We start from the raw sequence: 17,918 nt of genomic DNA on the forward strand, positions 1-17,918 counted from the left end.
TCTGATTGGCCAACAATTTGCAAATTTGGCGTGTTTTAAATCACGCTGGACAAGTTTTTTTTCGAAAATCACACCAAAAACGCCCCAGGGGGTGGGGTCCAGCGTGTTGGGACGTGTTTGGTGGCAAATTTTGAAAAATTACCGCCCACTACGGACGGTCTAAGAGTATTTTTGTCATTTCACACCCACTTAACCGAGAAAACTAACTGATGTTAGGCCTATGGACTATCCGAGAACGAAAGTGCAAAAGTTGGGATTATACTTGTAATTTTAGAAGTGTAGGAACTATAGGTGAAATCTAGAAAAACCATAGGGACTATCCGGACACTTTTCTTTGGGATAAAAACAAGGTTAGTTTAAAACTATTAAATAAAAAAGAAAAGTAAAAGAAAAAGAAAAAAATCATGTTTTTAAACTCTTAAACTAACGTTTCTCTCACAACATAGATTCCTTTCTCATAGTTTTTCGAACATTTGAAACTGCATCATCCCAACGGTCGGTCTGATCCTCTTTTATCTTCAAACGCAGAAACTATCAATTTCTCTGAATTGGCAATGGCAAATTCAAATCTATGCACTCCAACAAAACATTCGTCCGATAATTCGATCTCAATGGTTCGGGTAATAGCTAGGGTTCGTCCGTTCTTGCCTCAGGATGGTTCCAAGGAGTCCCTACCTTGTATATCGTCTCTTGATTCTTCTGGATCGGAAGTTACTGTGCATCTCAAAGATCCCTACTCTTGGTATGTTTATATCATAATTTTGTTGGATTTAATTAAGCCAAACGTTGATGTATTTGTTTATTTTTTTGCAGTCGTAATGAAAACTACAAGCTAGATTCGTTTTACGGGCAAGAAGATAAGAATGTGAGGGAGATCTTTGAAAGAGAGGTGATGCCTTTGATTCCTGCGGTTGTAAATGGATCTAATGCAACTGTCTTTGCTTATGGAGCTACTGGTAGTGGAAAAACTTTTATAATGCAGGTATTGTGTTTTATTTTTATCGGTTGGGTGTGACGGCTGTTTGGAATGAATTATTATTTATTGAAATTGTCAAGTGGTATAATGTTTATGGAAAGAATACATATGCCTAAATTTGAAAGGAAATTAAATACAAATAACAGCATAAATCTCACACTGGCTGAACCGACCAACTTGCTTCAGTTTGTGCAGTTCGGTTTATGAACGCCCTAGGTTTGAGTTGAAACTTAAAACGCCATGTCCATAAGGGATGTTTTATTGAGTCTCAAAATTGGAGTGACATAGTGAGATTTTTATCTTCTTATTCGAGGAAATGTAGGGAAAGGAACCACATGAATTTATAACATTTTTTTTTTCACACAGAAAACAAAACTTGAAGACTTATGATAAGAAGTTTGAATAAGACATAAGATAGTTGATTGTGTTGTTGTAAAAAACAAATAGATAAAATCATAAAATGATCAGCCTGGTCATCAATTGTTTTTAAGAAGAGCTATGGGTGATGCAGGGAAATGATGAGGTGGCAGGTGTTATGCCAATGGCGACAGCAAGTATTTTGTCCATGTGTGAGAAGATGGGTGGGAAAAGTGTGGAAGTTTCATACTATGAGATCTACAACGAGCGGTGTTATGATCTGTTGGAAGTCAAAGCAAAGGAAATTGCCATTCTGGATGATAAAGATGGACGCCCTCATCTGATTGGACTTTCCAAAATCCCAATCAGTTCAATGCTTGATTTTCAGGAGACGCTCTCTTGCGGATTGCAGAGGCGAAAAGTTGCAAGCACGGGTCTTAATGATGTCTCTAGTAGAAGCCATGGGATACTAGTCATTTCTGTTTCAAATGGTCATGTAATCGGGAAACTCAACCTCATTGACTTAGCAGGTTTCCTCTCGCTGTATGCGCATTTGATGAACTGTATACATACAATCTGTGAATACAATCATTGTATGTTACATATTTTTATTTTGTATATGTTCCCACCAGGAAATGAAGATAATAAGAAGAGTGGCAATGAAGGCGTTCGACTTCATGAGAGTGCAAAGATCAATCAATCACTGTTTGCACTTTCACAAGTTATTTACGCACTCAACAACAACACCTCTCGAATTCCCTACAGAGACAGCAAGCTGACGAGGATTCTGCAGGATTCTCTAGGGGGGACAAGTCACGCTGTCATGGTAGCTTGTCTGGTATGACCTCATCTGCTTGCTTTTTGCTTATTTCAATTTTCAATCATTCATTATTATGATTTGGCAGAATCCAGGAGAGTATGAACAATCTGTTCGTACAGTTAGTTTGGCAGCAAGGTCCCGCCGTGTCTCTAATTTTGTACACTCCGCCTCAAAGCACACTCCAAAGCTTCAAGTTGACATGGAAGCAAGGCTTCGGACATGGCTTGAGTCTAAAGGCAAGGCAAAAAAACAGGATCCATCAACTCCTCGATCTGTAAACAGGCTTAATACAATCAAAACCTCTGGAAAACGGATGCCAATTCACACACTGTCAGGTATTTTTTTTTTCAAAATTACTAAAAGAAGTTTCAAATATTAACTAACGAGGCTATTTTTTTTTTTTTGTATCAGAACAACGGGTAAAGAAAGTTGAGACAGAGACTACACCTATGTGCATGAGGAAAGTTCTATACCCCATCAACACCAATGTGAATGTGAACTCTCCCAAACAGCACTCGGTTGCAGCAGATGATAACACCAACACTCCACTTAACAAATTGAAAGCAATGAGTTGTAATTTGAAGGTATAAAATATGCAATATATATTATTATATGATCTCAGTTTTCAAATTTGAACCAACTTAAGATGGTATCGTGTTGCAGAGCACACTTGCCCAAGAATACATCAACTTCTTAAACACAGCTGGCAAGTAAGTTGAATTATATATATATATATGTGTGTGTGTGTGTGTCTAGATTTTCTTTCAATGTATTTTGTGCTAAAGTCATCTATTTATGTTTCTGTTTTTCAAACTAGGGTGGAGCTGCTGCAGCTGAAGGTAATTAATTTCCATAACAAAGTATGCAAGTGTGTTTCTTTTTCAACTGCTTATACTTTTTTGTATTGAATGTTTTTTCAGGGCATTGGGGAAAAGATGGCTGACTACATACTTGAGCTTAGAGATGAGACCCCCTTGAAATCAGTAAGTGCTAACTAGAAGTAATCAATTTGGATTGTGTTTTTTTTTTTCTTTCTCAAACAGGTCATCGTAATAAAATTTGGTTTTTCATAATTAACGTATTAATTATTTAAAATATGACAAAAAGGCCCATTTTGACCATATAAAAATGAGTTGTTTTTATAACCTATGTCCACTTTGACCTGTTTGTTAACAAAATGAGGATGTAGTGCAAGTATTTATTTATATAATGGTTGAAGGTGTCGATAGTTATTAATAATGAATGGCTGTAATGGTGCAGCTCAATGATTTGGAGAAGATAGGCCTTTCGTCCAAGCAGGTAAACTTGAAGCATCTTGTTGACATTATTGAAAGCCAAATACAAGGAAGTTGAGACAATATTGAATGTTGTGCAGGTTGCTATCATGTTTGGAAGAACAGCCAAAGGGTTGTTTGACTAAATGAAAATAACATGCATGCTGCAAGGGATAACTACGAACGTTGTAAGATGACTATAATTGAGTGATTTGTGGGATCTCTAGTTAATCTCAAATGTGCGTTTGAGAGTTAGTTAGTTAATGATTCTTTTAGTTGCGTTGTTAAGTTACTTGAGTCGATTAGTGAATATGTAGTTTTAAGACACATATCTTTTGTGAAAACCATCAAACAATCAATGTGCTGCTTGATCGATCTGTACTATACAAGCTTGCTGCCACATTTTGTTTCATGTTTAATGAAGAACCTAGATTGCTTTTAAATGATATACAAAGTTGTGAGGCTTCTTGACCTTTGATTAATCCATCAAAATTATAATACAAAACTGTAGCAAGCATTTTCTAGAAAACGACAATAGCTTACCTAGAACGACAATAGCCTTGCATCATTTTTTAAGACTAAAAGAATCTGACATCAACAGTCAATTATTTATGTGGGGATAATATAGAGAACTTTGATCAACAAAGTATTTATACCAGAGTATGAATCGTTATAACAAGTACATGCGGTTGGGTATGTCAAGTTATTCAGATACTGGGTACATAGATACTGGGTACATGCTGAGATCTTGGTGTAATTTATGAACGTGTCTAAATTATAACTGGATTAAAATAGTTAATGGGTCGGGCCTTGTATTATTGCTTAGTGCCTCAAAATATAGTTAGCGAATGTGTTAAACAATTTTTTTGTTAGCCTTCTATAATCTACTAATCATATCTTTCTCCCACTTTATCATTAAATCTTGTAATTTGTTAAAAAAAATATATTCTTTATAAACTATGTATTTATGAAGATAAATGAAAGTTGTATGTATAGTTTTCCAAGAACAAGTAAAAAATTTTCTAGAGTAAATTGTCAAAATCGTTCCTGAGGTTTGGATATGTTTGTCATTTTTATCCAAAACAACTTTTTTGTACCATATAGTCATTCACTTTTGTGATTTTTTTGTCATTTTCATCCAAACTTCTGATTTTTTTGCCAAAATCGTCTTTGAGATTTGGGACTTTTTGCCATTTTCATCCAAATGTTTGATAGAAAAAATGAAGCAAATTAGATGTTTGGATGAAAATGACAAAAAATCTAAGTGAAGGACTATATTGTACAAAAAAGTTGTTTTGGATGAAAATGACAAATATGTCCAAACCTGAGGGACGCAATTACTCATTTTTTAACTTAGGGATAAGATATGCAAAATCATATATTATGGTCGAATAAGATTTGGATATATAAGTACACAATACGTTCTGGACGATAAATAATAATTCCCAAATAAGATTTGGATTATTCGAATCCATTATCTTGGATATTTTATGGTGGTAGGTGACAAGAGAACAAAGAGCTTTCACCTTTTTTTTTTCCTTTTTATTTGAAAGGCACAAAGAGCATTAACTAGAGTCGGGGATCCCGAAGTCAAAAAGGAAAGTCGGGTGTTGATTTATAAATTGGAAATAGTTAGTTTTTTTTTCTTTTTTTTTTTAAACGTTTGACTCAAAAAGGCAAAAGGCCAATACAAAACCACTCCCCCGACCCAAACTGGTAAATGGACAATTACAACATATACATAGGATATTTACATCACTCCTTCCAGTTTATATATTTACATGACGATCTATTCCTTAACCACCCGAAACCTCTCGATTTGATCTCAACCAATATATCTTGCGGACTTCTCCTGACCTGCTTAAAGAACAAATCGTTCCTACTTTTTCATATACACCAACACGAAGTAATAACCAACCCATGGATAATCTTCTTCATCTTTTTCCCACCCTGAATAGAATCTTGAGTAACCATCAAAAGCATATAGTCAGTTAACAAATATAAATGATTCATATATAGTAAACAAATATAAAAATAGGGTAGGGATAGTGTACAAAGTGTCTAAAGTGTGAGAAGTGTAAGAAGTGTTTTAAACCATTAGATCTTTGATCTAATGGTTGAGATCAACAGGGACCAAATTATAAATTGTGTTTTAATTATATGGACTGATTTGAAAACTGTAGGGGTAATAGTGTCTTTGTATATGTTTCAAATTAGGTAACCTCTCCTAAATTCTAGTGATTCAGTCCTAAATTCTAGCGATTCAAATTTAACTACTAAATTCTATCGATACGAAATTCTAAAAATACAGAAATATGTAATTGTTACAAGAAATGTATAACACTATACATCCATTATATAACACTATACATCCATCATATAACACTATATAACACCATATAACACCATATAACACTATATAACACTATGCATCCATCATATAACACTATATAAACCAAAGAACACTATATAATACCATGTAACACTATATAACACTATATAAAAATATATAACACTATACAGTTCTGAATGGTGGTTGCACTACAGAATTAATAAATGATGGTGTTATATAGTGTTTTTTGGTGGTTGCACTACATAATTATATAACACCAAAAACCATTATATAACACCATATAACACCATGTAACACTATATAAAAAATATATAACACTATACAATTCTAAAGGGTGGTTGCACTACAGAATTATATAACACTACATAATTAATAATCGGTGAACGAGATGACACAAATTCTTAGATTAATTCTTAAATTCGAATTCCTATAATAAAGGGTGGCGGTTATTTTGGGCAGTTATCTTTTAATCATTTAATTGAAAGAAATAGAAAATTACCAATTCACCATTTTGAATTAATTTCATTACCACATTATTTCTCACCCTTCTCACAATATTAGATTAATGTACAGAATCCTCTACCTATAAAAATATACAGTATTTATAATTTAACAGAAATTGAGAATGATATACAAAATCTAAAAGATTCAGTAATAATACAAGAATATCATTTAAAAAAATTTCAGTCATCAAAACAACTTTTTTATATTAAAAAAATGGTAACTTTGTAGAATAGTAACCAAGTTTTTAAAGTGTTCCAATTAGGTCACTCAAGTTTCAAATGTGTTCCAATCAGGTCACTCAACATTCATTTTTGATTAAAATTAAGGGTTTTTTTCATCCATTTCATATGTAACCGTGGTGATGTGGATTTTTATTTCTTTTTTCTCTTTTATTTGATGCTAATGTCGAGTGATGAGGTGGATTGTAACTTTTTTTTTAATTTTTAGTGTAATTAAAGTGTTTTTATTTTTAATAAATTTAATTTCATATATTAAAATAATCCAACCACGGTATCTTATGCTCCATTTTTTTCTTGACACATGAAAAAAAGGACATCGCTCGATTTGAATGTTAAGTTATCTAATTGAGACAAAAATGATATGAGTGACCTAATTAGAACGGTTTTAAAACTTGGTTACTATTCTGTGACATTTTTCTTAAAAAAACTGCCACTACTTTAGTTTTTTAAAAATCGCGAAAGGAAAACAAATATATATTCTTATATTATAATACATAAGAGAGGGACATTTTAATATATTTAAAAAAATAAAACCTTTTACCTCTTAATTTATAGAGTTTAATGTCATTTTAGTTCTCGCGGTTTGGGTTATTTTGGCAGTTTGGCCCAAAGGTTTCATTTTCTTTTAACTAGAAGGGCAATTCGGCCATATAAAATGATCGAATGGGCCTTCTCGTTAACAGAAAAATGGATGAAGCTAACCCAGTGGACTAAAATGGCAACGGAGAAACCATTTTGGACCCACGGGTGAAAAATGAAACTTTTGGACTAAACTAGCAAAATAACCCAAACCACAGGGACTAAAATGGCATTAACTCTAATTTAACCCTTTTCCCCCTCCGCAAAAAAAGTTATAAGTCTTTTACGTATTCTTGTCAAATCTTATGAATGTTTTAAAAAAAAAAATCCAAAATTACCGTGACGACCTACTCATTTTTGTCGACATTTCGATAGTTGTCTTGGTCAATATTGACGTGTGGATTAAAAGGTACAAGTAGATGATGCCTTTGGGTACAAGTGATTAAACCCAACGTATTTAGTCATTATCCTAGAATGTTTAATAGCTACAGAATGTCAAGTGATTAAATACCGTCAATTTAATCCTTTCATTTAGATTACATTTTAACCCCCCATCTTTAACAAAATTATCGATAATTACTTAGTAGTTACACTTTCTCTCCTTATAAAAAAGTAAATCCCCCCCCCCCCCCGTGATTTTTAAACGGTCATAACCCTTTTTGGTACGTTAATATTTTTTTAAATATAAACGAGTATTTTATTCTCTTTAATTTGAGTATAGTATTACTATAGTTTTTTAATTAAAAACATTGATATGTTACGTGATTAACAGTGCCTAAGGGTGAGTAATAACTAATCGTTAACCGAAACCGAACTGAAATCAATCAAAAACCGATTTACCGAAAGCCGAATTAACCAAAAACGGTTATCGATTTTTTGTACTCTCATTTAACCAAAATTTACTGAACGGAACCATTCATATTTAGATTTTATACCTTCAGTTCATGTATTTCATATTTATACCTCATTTTAAGTATTTATACCTAAATTTCATGTATTTTCTAATCAAAACTTTTAACCCAAGTTTGGTTTTCGCTATTAACTGAAATGAAATGAATCAAACCAAAAACCGTCAATCAGTCAATCTAACTGAATAAAACAAACAAATTAACTAAAAACGGATTGGATAATTAAATAGACTGTTCGATGAACTCCATTTTGGTTGAAGATAATAATCTAACCAATCGAACACGTGGCAATGTCTGTGTTTCCCACCGCATTTGTGTCACACACTGATTTCCCGGTGGGCCCGGACTTGGGAATTTAAAATTAATTATGCAAGTACAAACATAAAAGTCCAGAGGAGACGGTTCGTACTAAAAAGATCTACAAGCAGACCGAATAAAATAAAATAGACTTGAGACTAGGGTCTTTCGTGGAGTTGCAAATTTCAAATCGTGTAGACCAAGCAACTCCAGCCTATTCCGTATTTGCTATATCTAACTTGCGCTTAGTCTTTTGAAAATACGTCAGTTTTCACTGGTAAATACAATTACCGACTCTTTTTGAAAATATTTTCAAAAAGTATTTGATACCATTTGGTATATCATTTTAAAATAACTTGGGATAAGATAATGTTTCTTGTTACCAGTTTTACATGCTTGTCATATATATATAGGGACGAGAACTACACGCCGGTACATGATTAACCGACACACCACATTTTCAATATCATATTAGCATCTGTCAGGTGTATGATTAACCGACACACCCCGCGCTTAGGTTAAGTAACACTCTGAGGTGGTTTAAATAATATGTCGTTTTTAGGCATATTATATGTTAAAGTCCATATAATATGCCTAAAAATGGCGGTACATGATTAACCGACACACCCTGCACTGGGGTCGTGGCTACTTGCAATTAAATGAGATGAGGATATCCAGGACACAGTCATATTAACCCCTAATGTTTAAGTTATCAAGCAAAACATATTAAAACGGGTTATTTAAAATTTGGACATCATTCGTGTGCTAGTCTGACCAAGCGGCTAGTGCCGTATCCCAAAGCTTATAAGGAAAATAGGCTAAAAGTATTTACTTGTCTGTGCTAGGATTTACAAATCAAAGGTGTAAGCACAACCGTTAATCAAAAACAACTAATACAAGCACAATTTACTTCGGCTCCTAGTCTGGAATGAAAGGAACTATGATCCGTTAGAAATGTTAATGGGTCTTATACAAGTCATTTGACTTTGACCGGTTAACTTAAATAAATACATACGGTTCGCTAGATTAAGTGTAGACCGGATAAAATGTGGTTTATAGCTATACATTTTGATTATACAGATTTGGAAAGATTTCTGATTACAACTAATGTGGTATCGGGTGGTTGAATAGGTCTATGATAAGTCCATAATGCCAAAACATATTTCATTTTGTTATAACATCAGTAACAAAGTCAGATTACTAGTTGAATTGGCTTTAAAACCATTTTTACACGTTAGGCAATTTCGGCATTTTTAGGCATATTATATGGACTTTAACATAAAACCAACTCAGAGGGTTACTCCATATAATAATATGATCATATAACAACCCTTAATGCACTAATTAGACCAAACAGGTCAGAATCGAAAGTCAAAGCAGAAGTCAAACTATTTGACTTTCGGTTGCAAAACTAGCTCTAAGCAGGAAATGACGAGTTGGACATGATCAAACATATCCTAATATGTTTTATGAATTGTTAGAATATGAAAAATAAAGGTTTTGATACTTAAAAACTCAATTAGCGTAATTTGCAAAAATCTGTGTTTTGACTTTTATTTAATAAAATTTTGACTCGTAATTTCACCTAACTAACATGATCTTTAGAGGGTACAATCACAAAGGATTAACACCTTCATTATTATGATCACGTAGTCAAGTTCGATTCGAACTTTGACTTGACCGAAATGGTCATAACCGAAAGTCAAAGCAAAAGTCAATTTGCTTAACTTTCGGCTAATAACTAGCCTAGGAATGGAAAAAGACTGAAGGAGAACACTTACAAGTGCTCAAGATGAAGATTGAACTTCAAGTAGGATACCTCTGTAGACCAGAAGCTGCTCCAATAGGGAGTGAGAATTTGAGAGGTGCAAATTTGAAGGTACAAGAATGAGGCCTATTTATACTTGCACAAGGATCATGAGATGATGCCACATCTACTTGGAGCTCTTAGGTGAAGATTAGTGGCATAACATGTGGAGAAGAGTGGCAAAATCGCGAGCAAGGTGGCATAAGGCAGCAGCTGTAGCTGTCAGCTGCATAAACTGCCAGCGACCCTCTTGCGGACCGCAAGAGGTGAGGCCTTGTGGTCCGTAAGGGCTTCTGGCGCCCATTGTTTTGAACTCCCTTGAGTGTGACAACTCGAACTTTCGACTTTCACTTTTGTATTTATTGCACGTTGACTTTGACTGTGTAGTGCTTGACTGGTTTGACTTGTAAGGTACATATCGTGTTATGACAAACGTATGGTATTGCATGCTTATGTGGTTGATCTTATAATATGGAACTTGTTATGAGACTTAGAATTTTTAAGCCATGCATAGGCCCGACGAAATAACACTATGATTCGCCAATAACAGCTCGATGAAACAGGAGCATGATTCGTCAACCCATTCTCGACGAAACAGAATCTGTTTCGCCGAGCCCAGTTTCGCCAAAGCCCATTAAGGGCCCAGAACACATAAATGCGTATAAGTTACACGGAACATTTACTTCGTCACACTTTCACCAAGAACCGAAACCCTAGAGCTTTTCTGTGTGACGGCAGTTTGAATTCTCGAAGCCTTCCTTGGCTCTCAATCCATCGTTCTTTTATCACGGTTAGTGTGATTAGTCCTGTGATTGTTCTTGTATGATTATGTGATGATCTTGTCCTTGTAAATCTGAACAGGAAATCGAATAGAGGTGTAGTAACGTTCATGTGTTAGATTATTGTATTGATGGATGATTTAGATGGTACGATGTTGTGAACTGTCATGTGTGAATGTGTAACCGATTGACATATACAAATCATTGAACTGTTAGGGTTGTGGTTGAATCGAATGATGATATGATCCCGGTTTTATTGATGGTTCGATAGTGATGTATACAGATTAATGAATAGCAACATAAGGCTCAGTATGATGAATTATGATTGTATGATTGATTCATGATGATTTCTGTGATTGAACGATTCCTGTATGATGATGAGGATTCTGTTTGATGTTGATGATCGATAATGTTCATGACGGCTGAGTATATGATTAGGGTTTATGTGTTTAATCATGTAACTGTTGTACGTCTTTGACGTAACTGATGTTGACGTAACTGACTTGTCCACGAAACAGAATACTCGGCGAAACAGAATGTGTTTCGCCAAGGGTTATCGACGAAATAGAATTGTGTTTCGCCAAAGGATGATTGACGAAACAGAATGTGTTTCGCCAATATGTGTTTCGCCAATATGTGTTTCGCCAATCTGTGTTTCGCCAACTTGAATAATTTGCACAGTAACCTAGTTAGACTCTGTTAGAAGTTAACTGCATTAACTAACTGCTGTTAAGTGATGTGCATGACTTATGTGATAACGGTTACATGCTAGTACTTCTATGATTATACCTATACGTGAACAACTTGGATATAAACTGATTATGCATACGTACGTATTTAGGACGTGATTGATTTACTTCGAGCACATACTTAGCATACCGAGCAAACCCAAGGTGAGTTCACACAGCCAAGGCATGGGGTTCCCGGGTGGGAATGGGATTTGATGAATTATTGTGTATACTCAGATGGTAGAACCTAACGATAAGATACGACTAGACTAGTAACACTTATTGAACTGATCTTCGCACACCTGCCAAGGGTTGGTCGCGATATTATGACTGACTTCGCATACCTGCCTTAGGAAGGCGCGAACTAAATTTACTAATCTTCGCACACCTGCCTGGGAGGCCGCGATACAAATCAACCTAGTCTAGAATACTTGGGAAAAACATCCCCTAATATCTTCGCATACCTGCCTGGGAGGCCGCGATGGAAACTGATATGATACATGACATAACGAACGAACATACTACTACTCACACTATACTATTTCTGAACTATTAACTGTGAACTCGCTCAACTAGTTGTTGACTCTCTGCTGCATGCCTTGCAGGACCTTAGGTACTTATGGAGCTTGCACTAGGAAGGAGCAGGTCGTTGTGGAACATGGATCGTGGATGCCATGTTAAAACGTTTAAACAATCAAACTTAACATTACTTTGGGTTTACATTTACATACTTTGGATTTTCATTATTACGCTTCCGCTATTGATACTATGTTTGGTTTAGAACATCAATTGTATTGAATTGGGTTTTACTAACTATCTTAATTATATTATGCTATGTTCAATATGATTGATGGCTTGATCCTGGTCAGGTCACGCCTCCAAGCGGTGGTACTCCGCGTGTGGATTTTTGGGGGTGTGACAGATTGGTATCAGAGCCATTGGTTATAGAGAACTTGGTTTTAATATGGGAAAAACGTTTTTATTAAAACCAGACTATAACCAGAACAGTGCTCTCAACGATCCACAACGACTCTTCGCTCCACGTGCAAGACTCAACATCCTAGGTAATAAGGTTTATGTTTATTACCTGCTTGCTAGAACTATATAGAACTTTGCTCGTAGTATGCTTAGATTACATTGCCTCACTACATGAGAATGCCTATGTGCTTACACTCTTCTGTCATCGCACTACCCGCGAACCTTTCTCACTTACTCTACTTTTACTATGAAGATCATGTCTGGACGTGTGAACATGACTCAAGCCCAGTTGATGGCACTTATCAATGAACGAGTAGCTGCGGCACTTGCAGCTGCACCAGCAGGTCAAAACGCTCCACAACCTGTCTGCACATTCAAGAACTTCATGGACTGTCGTCCAAGCACTTTCAGTGGCACCGAGGGGGCAGTGGGACTCCTCCATTGGTTTGAAAAGCTCGAGTCGGTATTTGAGATGTGTGAATGCCCTGAGGCTCGCAGGGTCAAGTACGCCACTGGCACGTTGGAAGGGATTGCGCTAACCTGGTGGAACGCGCAAGTTCAGATCCTAGGGTTGGCAGCTGCTAACGCCACACCCTGGGAAGATTTCAAAGAACTGATCAAATGAGAATACTGCACGCGAGACGACATCCACAAGTTGGAGGATGAGTTATACCACTTAAAGATGACGGGGTCAGAGATTGAGGCTTACACGAAACGGTCAAACGAACTGGCCATCTTGTGTCCAACGATGGTGGACCCTCCAGTTAAGCGCATTGAGTTGTATCTCAAGGGGCTTGCGCCAGAGATTCAGAGCCACGTGACGTCGGCTAACCTCAACAACATCCATGACATTCAGCGTCTTGCTCATCGACTCACCGATCAGGCAGTGGAACAGAACAAGCTGCCAAAACGCGTCAGTGCTACCACTACTGCTGTCACTATTTCTGCTACTCCCAGTGACAACAAGAGAAAATGGGAGGGGGATTCCAGCAAGGGATCAGTTTCTGTTCAGTCTCAAGCACAGCAGCGCAAGACTAATGACTACGAGAGTCCGAATCAGCAATCATCAGGCAGTCAGGGACAGGGTGGATATCGGGGAATTCACCCATGGTGTAGTAGGTGCAACAAACACCACAGTGGAAGATGTCGCAGGGAACGTTGTCAAAGATGCCTCAAGATGGGTCATGAGGCTAAGGAATGTAGAAGCTCACGGCCAGCAAATCAGAACCAGCAACTCCCACCGCCAGCTCCACAGAACCAGCAGCAGCAGCCACAGCATGGAAACCGGGGGTGTTTCCAGTGTGGGGCTGAAGGCCACTTCAAACGTGATTGCCCTCAATTGAACCAGAACCAGAATCGCAACAACAACAATAACCAGGGCAACGGGAACAACAACGGGGGAAACAACAACAACAATGGCAACGAAGCTCGAGGTCGTGCTTTTGTGCTGGGTCGGGGCGACGCAATGAATGATCCCAATGTGGTTATGGGTAAGTTTCTTCTCGACGATATTTATGTTACTGTCTTATTTGATTCGGGTGCTGATACAAGTTATATGTCCTTGAAAATGAGTAAATTGTTAAAACGTACACCAACACCCCTAAACACCAAACATGTCGTAGAGTTAGCAAATGGTAAAAGTGTAGAAGCCGCACATGTAATCAAGGGTTGTAGCATCGTTTTAGCTGGTCAGACCTTCTCGATTGATCTTATACCCATAGTTTTGGGTAGTTTCGACATCGTTATCGGTATGGATTGGTTATCCCAGCATCACGCAGAGATTTTATGCAAGGAAAAGATCATTGTTATTCCTCGCTCTAGTCAAGAACCTCTCGAAGTTCAAGGCGACAAGAGTGGTGCTGTGGTTGGCATCATCTCATTCTTGAAGGCTCAGAAATGTTTGCGCAAGGGTCACACTGCCATTTTGGCACTTGTTACTGATGCATCAACGAAAGAAAAGAAGTTGGAGGATATTCCAGTCGTACGCGACTTTCCTCAGGTGTTTCCTGAAGATTTACCTGGGCTACCGCCTCATCGCCAGGTCGAATTCCAGATTGAGTTAGCTCCTGGAGCAGCACCAATAGCCCGCGCACCGTATCGTTTGGCTCCAACTGAACTGGAAGAACTATCAAAGCAACTACAAGAGCTTTTGGAAAAGGGCTTCGTTCGTCCAAGCTCATCGCCTTGGGGAGCTCCAGTACTTTTCGTGAAAAAGAAGGATGGCACTTTCAGGATGTGCATCGACTACCGTGAACTGAACAAGGTGACGGTGAAGAACCGTTATCCTCTTCCGCGTATAGACGACTTATTCGACCAGTTGCAGGGGTCGAGTTACTACTCCAAGATAGACTTGAGGTCAGGGTATCATCAGCTGAGAGTCCGGGATGAGGACGTCTCCAAAACCGCATTCAGAACTCGCTACGGTCACTACGAGTTTCTTGTCATGCCATTTGGGTTAATGAATGCGCCTGCCGTATTTATGGATCTGATGAACAGGGTGTGCAAGCCGTACTTAGACAAGTTTGTGATTGTCTTCATCGATGACATTTTGATTTGAACAGCACCTACGATTGATTTTGGAACTTCTTCGAAAGGAGCAATTGTACGCCAAGTTTTCCAAATGCGACTTTTGGCTTCGTGAAGTCCACTTCTTAGGCCATGTGGTGAACAGGGATGGGATTCATGTCGATCCATCCAAGATAGATTCGATCAGGAACTGGCCTGCACCGCGTACACCAACGGAAATACGCCAATTCATGGGTTTGGCGGGTTATTACAGGCGATTCATCAAAGACTTCTCGAAGATCGCACAACCGCTTACACTACTGACACAGAAGGGTGTCACCTACCGTTGGGGAGGTCCCCAGGAAACCGCTTTTCAGTACCTAAAGGATAGGCTTTGCAGCGCACCTATTTTCTCATTGCTAGAGGGCACGGATGACTTTGTGGTTTATTGGGACGCGTCGATACAGGGTCTTGGGTGTGTATTGATGCAACGAGATAAAGTTATTGCCTACGCTTCTCGTCAACTCAAGGTTCATGAACGAAATTACACGACACACGATCTAGAGCTGGGAGCTGTTGTTTTCGCGCTTAAGATATGGCGACACTACCTGTACGGTACCAAGTGCACAATTTACACCGATCACAGGAGTCTCGAGCATATCCTTAAGCAAAAGGATTTGAACATGCGTCAACGAAGATGGGTCGAACTTCTGAACGATTACGAATGCGCCATCAAGTACCATCCAGGCAAGGCCAATGTTGTGGCTGATGCCCTCAGTCGAAAAGATACTACACCTAGGCGTGTACGAGCTTTGCAACTCACCATTCAGTCCAGTCTTCCTGCACAGATACGAAATGCTCAGGTAGAAGCATTGAAACCCGAAAACGTCAAGGCTGAAGCCTTACGCGGCTCAAGGCAACGAATGGAACAAAAGGAAGACGGCGCCTACTATGTAACGGGGCGTATTTGGGTCCCCTTATATGGCGGATTACGAGAACTTGTGATGGATGAAGCACACAAGTCTCGCTACTCGGTACATCCAGGTTCGGATAAAATGTACCATGACATCAGAACTACTTATTGGTGGCCTAGCATGAAGGCCCACATCGCTACTTACGTCGGCAAGTGTTTGACATGTGCAAAAGTCAAAGTGGAGTATCAGAAACCAGCGGGCCTACTTCAGCAACCGAAGATACCACAATGGAAATGGGAAGAAATTTCCATGGATTTTGTTACAGGCCTACCCAGATCCCAGCGTGGGAATGATACTATATGGGTGATCGTGGATCGACTCACCAAGTCTGCACACTTTCTGGCTATAAAGGAAACGGATAAGTTCTCCACCCTCGCAGACGTCTATCTTAAAGAAGTTGTTTCGAGGCACGGGGTGCCCACCTCTATCATTTCGGATCGGGATGCACGATTCACGTTAGAGCTATGGCAAGCGATGCACAAATCTTTTGGCTCACGGTTAGACATGAGCACAACATATCATCCTCAGACGGATGGGCAGTCTGAGCGAACGATCCAGACTCTCGAAGACATGCTTCGGGCATGCGTTATCGACTTCGGCAACGGCTGGGAAAAACATCTCCCTTTGGTGGAATTCTCATACAATAACAGTTATCACACCAGCATACAAGCCGCTCCATTCGAGGCATTGTACGGGCGTAAATGCCGGTCACCTCTCTGTTGGGCAGAGGTGGGGGATAGTCAGATCACGGGTCCAGAGATTGTAGTGGACGCCACGGAAAAGATTGCGCAGATACGGCAACGCATGGAGGCAGCACGCGACCGTCAGAAAGCCTACGCGGACAAGCGTAGAAAGCCTTTGTAATTTCAGGTCGGGGACCGGGTTTTACTTAAAGTCTCACCCTGGAAGGGTGTGGTTCGTTTTAGAAAACGGGGCAAACTAAATCCGCGGTACGTCGGACCGTTCGAAATCATTGAGAAAATAGGTAAAGTTGCCTACAAGCTAAACCTACCAGCTGAACTCGGGGCAGTTCACAATGTTTTTCACGTGTCAAATCTGAAAAAGTGCCTGTCAGATGAGACCCTCATAGTTCCTTTTAAGGAACTCACTATCGACGAGCGGTTGCAGTTCGTCGAGGAGCCAGTTGAAATCACGGACCGGGATGTTAAGGTCCTCAAAAACAAGAGAATCCCTCTTGTTCGAGTTCGTTGGAACTCCCGTCGTGGCCCAGAGTACACCTGGGAACGCGAAGACCAGATGACAGAAAAGTATCCCCAGTTATTCGAAACCAATACAACCACTGCTGAGGCTGGAGCTACTACCACGGAATTTCGGGACGAAATTCCAGATCAACGGGGGGAGGATGTGACACCCCAAGAAAACCAGTGAACGATGCAACCTATCTAGCTTCCTCAGTGGGTACGTACTAAATTTCGGGACGAAATTTCTTTTAAGTTGGGGATAATGTGACAACTCGAACTTTCGACTTTCACTTTTGTATTTATTGCACGTTGACTTTGACTGTGTAGTGCTTGACTGGTTTGACTTGTATGGTACATATCGTGTTATGACAAACGTATGGTATTGCATGCTTATGTGGTTGATATTATAATATGGAACTTGTTATGAGACTTAGAATTTTTAAGCCATGCATAGGCCCGACGAAATAACACTATGATTCGCCAATAACAGCTCGACGAAACAGGAGCATGATTCATCAACCCATTCTCGACGAAACAGAATCTGTTTCGCCGAGCCCAGTTTCGCCAAAGCCCATTAAGGGCCCAGAACACATAAACGCGTATAAGTTACACAAAACATTTACTTCGTCACACTTTCA

At 38.6% G+C, this 17,918-nt stretch overlaps 1 protein-coding gene across 2 annotated transcripts; it reads left to right on the top strand.

Moving 5' to 3' along the window:
- The first annotated feature begins 438 nt into the window (after positions 1-438).
- LOC110918853 (kinesin-like protein KIN-10C) lies at positions 439-3,870 on the top strand. Of its 2 annotated transcripts, XM_022163137.2 has the most exons (11): positions 440-742; positions 814-982; positions 1,488-1,863; positions 1,966-2,171; positions 2,239-2,488; positions 2,565-2,737; positions 2,817-2,863; positions 2,971-2,992; positions 3,074-3,136; positions 3,414-3,452; positions 3,529-3,827. In XM_022163137.2, exons 1-11 carry the CDS (start codon positions 555-557, stop codon positions 3,571-3,573), a joined length of 1,578 nt encoding a protein of 525 aa, XP_022018829.1. In that variant the 5' UTR covers positions 440-554; the 3' UTR covers positions 3,574-3,827. The 2 variants fall into 2 exon arrangements, with proteins under 2 accessions (XP_022018826.1, XP_022018829.1); XM_022163134.2 differs by having other exon boundaries at positions 439-742; positions 1,488-2,171; positions 3,529-3,870.
- Positions 3,871-17,918: the final 14,048 nt, after the last annotated feature.

The sequence above is a fragment of the Helianthus annuus genome, chromosome 2 (genome assembly GCF_002127325.2).
Source record: "Helianthus annuus cultivar XRQ/B chromosome 2, HanXRQr2.0-SUNRISE, whole genome shotgun sequence".
NCBI lineage: Eukaryota > Viridiplantae > Streptophyta > Magnoliopsida > Asterales > Asteraceae > Helianthus > Helianthus annuus.

Coding starts and splice junctions, on each gene's coding strand:
- LOC110918853 (XM_022163134.2), top strand. CDS start 555: ATGGCAAATTCAAATCTATGCACTCCAACAAAACATTCGTCCGATAAT. Junction 983..1,487: donor GAAAAACTTTTATAATGCAG/GTATTGTGTTTT, acceptor TGGGTGATGCAG/GGAAATGATGAGGTGGCAGG. Junction 3,453..3,528: donor TAGGCCTTTCGTCCAAGCAG/GTAAACTTGAAG, acceptor AATGTTGTGCAG/GTTGCTATCATGTTTGGAAG.